Source organism: Cherax quadricarinatus, chromosome 19 (assembly GCF_038502225.1).
Source record: "Cherax quadricarinatus isolate ZL_2023a chromosome 19, ASM3850222v1, whole genome shotgun sequence".
Lineage (NCBI taxonomy): Eukaryota > Metazoa > Arthropoda > Malacostraca > Decapoda > Parastacidae > Cherax > Cherax quadricarinatus.
In genome coordinates, this window is record NC_091310.1 from 49,920,758 (window position 1) to 49,926,858 (window position 6,101).

Consider the following 6,101-nt stretch of genomic DNA (forward strand, 5'->3'; position numbering starts at 1 on the left):
ATATATATATATATATATATATATATATATATATATATATATATATATATATATATATATATATATATATATATATATATATATATATATATATATATATATATATATATATATATATATATATATATATATATATATATATATATATATATATATATATATATATATATATATATATATATATATATATATATATATATATATACACACACACACACACACACACACACACACACACACACACACACACACACACACACACCCATTCCCTCTCATATGTCTTAACATTTTTAAAGCTATTTTGCAGGTTCCTATACATTCACTTAACATCTCACGAAATCTCTCTTTCCTCTACACTCTTTTCTCCAGGTACATACACGCTAATTATGACCCACTTTTTGCATCCAATCTTTATTTTAATCCACATAATCCTTGAATTTATACATTTTTATTCTCTCTTCTCCTTCCATAACTGATCCTTCAACATTATTGTTGCTCCTTCCTTAGGGGATTAAGTCAGATACTCCTGACTTAATCCCATTTATTTCTCCCCACCGAAACTCCCCTACCCCCTTCAGCTTAGTTTTGCTTAGGGCCAGGACATCCAAGTTCTTTTCATTCATAACATCAGCAATCATCTCTTTCTTGTCATCCGCACTAATATAGAGAGTTAATTTTGTCACTCATGTATGTTTTATATCACGTCTATGACCATTCTACCCTGTGCGCCCTCTAGATTGTTTCTGGAATAAAGCGAAGGCATAGGATTCAGTTTCTTCCGCTGCAGTGGAAGAAATTGAATCCTATGCCTTCTTCCCTCTTTCATGGTCATTTGGTTAATAACACCTTTAAGGTAGCCAAAGTCCTCTTGTGCATTTGTGAGATTTAACATTGATCGATTTCTAAGTTGCAGTGAGTGCATGGTATGTTTTTAGCAAGTTACTTTTGTCGTCAATGCTGACTTAACACTGGATTCCAGCACCAAAAATTCTTGCTGTCCACATAATGCTTCACTGTCTTTTTCTTCCCTTAATATTTTCCTCAGGAAAATATTAAGTTTTATATAGTATTTTATATAGTATTTTTCCCAAAGATCATCTGTTACACTACCATGTCCAGGTACTGTAAATTATTTGAAATACTATAATGATTGCTGGAAGGTAAGTTTGTTTTAGGTCAGTCATTACTCTTTCTGTTTTCAGGACCATTTAAAACTGATAGAGATTTATAATATACTACTGTCTTAAAAAAAAATCCTTTATGTCAAGGGTTTATTTATCTTAAAATTACACTGATAGGTTTGCCCACTCTTTAGTCTCATTGAAATCTCTTATCTTGGGTCTGAATTTCTACCAGTGCAGAGTTTACTGGAAAGTTATTGCTATATCCAAAATCTAAATTGAAGCTGTTAACCCTTAAACGGTCCAAAGAGATCGACGTTCAAATTCGTAGTGCTACAAAAGTAGATCTACTTTTTTTTACATATTTTCAAATATAAAAAAAAAAAATGTAGATAAAAGTTTTTTTACACATTTTCAAATGTAAAACAAAAAAGAAGATCTACATTTTTTTACATACTTTCAGCTGTTGAAAAAACGTATATATACGTTTGGACCATTTAAGGGTTAATATGGCATTCTTCCTAATTGTATATTGGTATGAAGCACCTTGAAGCAAAGGAAATTGTGAATAACATATGTACACATAACAGAAATAGAGATGAGAGATAGATGCTTGGGACGTAAAAGCTCATTAAGAGCTAGTACTGTAACTATAGATTTAAAAGTAAATTATGCACAGACTTAGAGGAAAAAAGTAAGTATGGAATTCAGATAGTAACTCATGATTTTTGTTTTGATAAGGATTGTGGCTTCAAAAGTAACTTTAGCCTTAAAAATATATAACTAGTACATGTGTGTACATTAATCTTGACAAGATTTAATGTAGTTAAAGAATATACTGTAAGATGTTCTTTGGTTTCAGGTGACAGTATTGATGGGATCCCCCTCTGATGCTGAACACTGTGAGAAAATCCATGCACACTGTAAGAGGTTGGGTGTTCCCTGTGAGCTGCGGGTTACATCTGCTCATAAAGGCACTCAGGAGACACTTGCTATCATTGCACATGTATGTTAATAACAAATATTTCAAAACCTATTTATGGTACTTTTATTGTTATTGACTTGGTGATGTGGGGAAGAAATACAGATGTGGGGAGTTCACTCTTTTTACAGTTTCCTAAGTTTCCTAGTGCAAGCAGGTGGTAACTTTAATTTATGATAGCCAAAATATCATTGTACTGCACATATTTTAAATGTTTTAGGTATCTGGAACAAATAATGTTTAAAATGTGGGGGAAGACTAAATGTGGTGAAATCATAGATAGGAAAATTTCCTTGGTCTGTGTTTATGGTATTAAAAGAATTTAACAGAATAAGTTTTTTCCTAGTGAAAGAATTAAATTCCCCTGAATAAAGAGGCAATAAGAGCTATTAAACATGCTCATTTTTATGATGTACAGAAATGTGTAAAGACAAAGTTTTTATAATTAGCATCTCATCAGTAATTTTCTTTTGTTAATGCAGTATGAAGGGCTTGGTATCCCAGTGGTGTTTATAGCTGTGGCTGGTAGGAGCAATGGTTTGGGTCCTGTTACATGTGCCAACACATGCTACCCAGTCATAAACTGCCCACCACTGAAGCCTGAGGATGCTGCAAGAGATATTTGGTCTTCACTAAATCTTCCCTCAGGTGAGAATAGTTTTTTTTACTAGTGGATGCTGGTATTTTGAATATAATCAGGCAAAAATAATTAGGGTCTTCTAAAACAGTTGTTAATTAACCATATAAAATTGCTAAATAGAAGCTGTAAATACAGTGGACCCCCGCATAGCGACTTTAATCCGTGCAAGAGGGCTCATTGTTATGCGAAATGATTGGTATGCGAATGAATTTTCCCCATAAGAAATAATGGAAATCAAATTAATCCGTGCAAGACACCCAAAAGTATGAAAAAAAAATTTTTACCACATGAAATATACATTTTCCTACACACAAAGAGAAGGATACATGCACAATAGTAGAGCAGTACATGCACAATATATATTGTGCATGTACTACTCTACTAAATGAAGAATAAATGACACTTACCTTTATTGAAGATGCAGCAATGACTGATGAGACACTGTGTCCTGGGAGTGCCTTTTCCTCCTGAGTACTGTAGGTCCTGTTTGGCATTTTCTTCCAGAGCAGGCCTTATCACACTGTGTATGCCACTACGATTCTTAAATCTCTCAAACCAACCTTTGCTGGCTTTAAATTCACCAATATGAGCACTAGTTCCAGGCATTTTTCCCTGTTCACCTGGGTGTTAGTCGACTGGTGTGGGTTGCATCCTGGGAGACAAGATTAAGGACCCCAATGGAAATAAGTTAGACAGTCTTCGATGACACTAACTTTTTTGGGTTATCCTGGGTGGCAAATCCTCTGGGGTTAATTGTTTCTTGGTATTCTCAATAAGCCACACCAACAACGGTGCTACAGCAGCAGCAGCAGCTGACAGTGCTACAGCAGCAGCAGCAGCAGCTGACAGTGCTACAGCAGCAGCAGACAATGCTACAGCAGCAGCAGACGGTACTACAGCAGCAGCAGACGGTACTACAGCAGCAGCAGCAGCTGACGGTGGTACAACAGCAGCAGCAGCTGACAGTGCTACAGCAGCAGCAGCTGACAGTGCAGCAGCAGCTGACGGTGGTACAGCAGCAGCAGCAGCAGCTGACGGTGGTACAACAGCAGCAGCAGCTGACAGTGCTACAGCAGCAGCAGCAGCAGCAGCAGCAGCTGACAGTGCAGCAGCAGCTGACGGTGGTACAGCAGCAGCAGCAGCAGCTGTACCACCAATAGTAGCGATGGTTGATTGGGGTTTATTATACAACCTGGCCAGCTCGGAGACACGCACTCCACTTTCATACTTATCAATGATCTTTTTCTTCATCTCTATAGTAATTCTCACCCTTATTGCTGTAGGGTTGGCACTAGAAGTTTTCTTGGGGCCCATGGTCACTTATTTTGCAGATAAAATCACCAAAAACACTGTAATAATACGAAATGTTCCGATTGTATGCTTGGATGTTACCGCGGAGGCTGGCTGGTAAACAATGCCACCGGCGGCACATGTGAGGCTGGCTAAGGGCGCATATCGGACGCGTCTCGGACGAAGAGCGGTGAGCGGGTTTTTGAGCGGTATGCGAGGCAAAATTTTTGCGATAAAAGCGAGCGGTATGCGGATTGAACGTTATGTGATGCCGACGGTATGCGGGGGTCCACTGTACAAGGATAAAGCTCAGACCCTTCAAGAGGGTTTCTTAATCTCAGTAAAAGTCTCTTGATCTATGGAATTAAGAGCTAGCCTCCCTCTCCTTGAATCCAACTTGATAACCTTCTTTTCTCAGGCACTGTATTAAGATTAAAGAGTATTGTAATAAAGTTCTTTCTTTCTGTCAACACACTGGCTGTATCCCACCGAGGCGGGGTGGCCCAAAAGGAAAAACGAAAGTTTCTCCTTTTACATTTAGTAATATATACAGGAGAAGGGGTTACTAGCCCCTTGCTCCCGGCATTTTATTCGCCTCTTACAACACGCATGGCTTACAGAGGAAGAATTTTGTTCCACCCACAAGGGGTGTGTATATATGTGCTTGTACATGTATGTGTAGTGTGACCTAAGTGTGAGTAGAAGTAGCAAGACGTACCTGAAATCTTGCATGTGTCATGAGACAGTACCTGAAAAAAAAGGACACCAGCAATCCTACCATCATGTAAAACAATTACAGGCTTTCGTTTTACACTCACTTGGCAGGACGGTAGTACCTCCCTGGGCGGTTGCTGTCTACCAACCTACTACCTAGGTGTAATAAAGTTAACCACTATTATTATGTCTAGTTTTAAGTAGTTGCTATGTACTAGGATTAATCTGCCCAAAATTCCCTAGCATGATAGTGGCTTTCTTCGTACTTAGCAAACCAAAATTGTAATTACACACTATAATCTTTACAAAGGAATAAATCTTTATCTTATCTTTATCAGATTTAGCACTTCACCATCAATAAAATTTAATTATTAATAATACATATTGTAGAATACATACCATGCTTAGTTTCTTAACCAAAATTGGCAGGTATGGGATGTGGCACAGTCATGTACCCAGAAGCAGCAGCTCAGAGTGCCGCCTCCATTCTGGCACTTAGTGACCATGTCATTTGGTCCAAAATCCGGGCCAAGCAGCTCAACCTCTGGATCTTGCTCAAGAAGGCTGACTGGGATTTGGCTCAGTCTGTGCTGAATATTTCAACATAAAATAATCATAATACATACAGGAGCCTAAAGTTATAATAATTTTTATTACTAATTAAATATTAATACAGTTGTATAATTGGATAGAGGGTTTGATATGAATGCAAGAATACAAATGACATTCATATTTATCGACAGAAAATTGACTGAGTAATGTATCTTGTGTGTTTACACATTTTTTTTTAAATGTTAAGTTTCCAGCTTAGATAAAATATTGATTATTATACTGCCTAATTTTAAGCATGAAATTACTTTGTATAAAAAAACTTTATTTCTACCCATATTACATTTTTTTTTTTCAACAAGTCGGCCGTCTCCCACCGAGGCAGGGTGACCCAAAAAAGAAAGAAAATCCCCAAAAAGAAAATATTTCATCATCATTCAACACTTTCACCACACTCACACATAATCACTGTTTTTTGCAGAGGTGCTTAGAACACAACAGTTTGGAAGCATATACGTATAAAGATACACAACATATCCCTCCAAACTGCTAATATCATATTACATATATTACATATTACATATTGTATCTTGATTTATAGTTGTCATGAAATATTTGCTACTTGACGATCACTGTAAGTCTTGCTTTTCTTTTCTATGCGAAGTCAGTGCAATTACAATGCCATGATATACTTAAAATTAAAGAGTTCGAATTTATACATGGATTTTTTATTTCCTATGAAAACTAGATGGATAAATATTATTATTGACATGTAAAGGCTGGTCACTCAACTTTAACACAGGTA

At 36.7% G+C, this 6,101-nt stretch overlaps 1 protein-coding gene across 1 annotated transcript in view; it reads left to right on the plus strand.

Annotated features, from left to right (window-relative positions):
- Paics (PAICS bifunctional enzyme) overlaps window positions 1-5,724 on the plus strand; it is a 28,030-nt gene extending 22,306 nt beyond the window's left edge. The window contains exons 6-8 of the mRNA XM_053776285.2: window positions 1,984-2,127; window positions 2,586-2,751; window positions 5,177-5,724. Coding sequence (XP_053632260.1) covers window positions 1,984-2,127; window positions 2,586-2,751; window positions 5,177-5,355 — 489 coding nt within the window. The 3' untranslated portion in view covers window positions 5,356-5,724. The remainder of the gene's footprint in view (window positions 1-1,983; window positions 2,128-2,585; window positions 2,752-5,176) is intronic.
- Window positions 5,725-6,101: the final 377 nt, after the last annotated feature.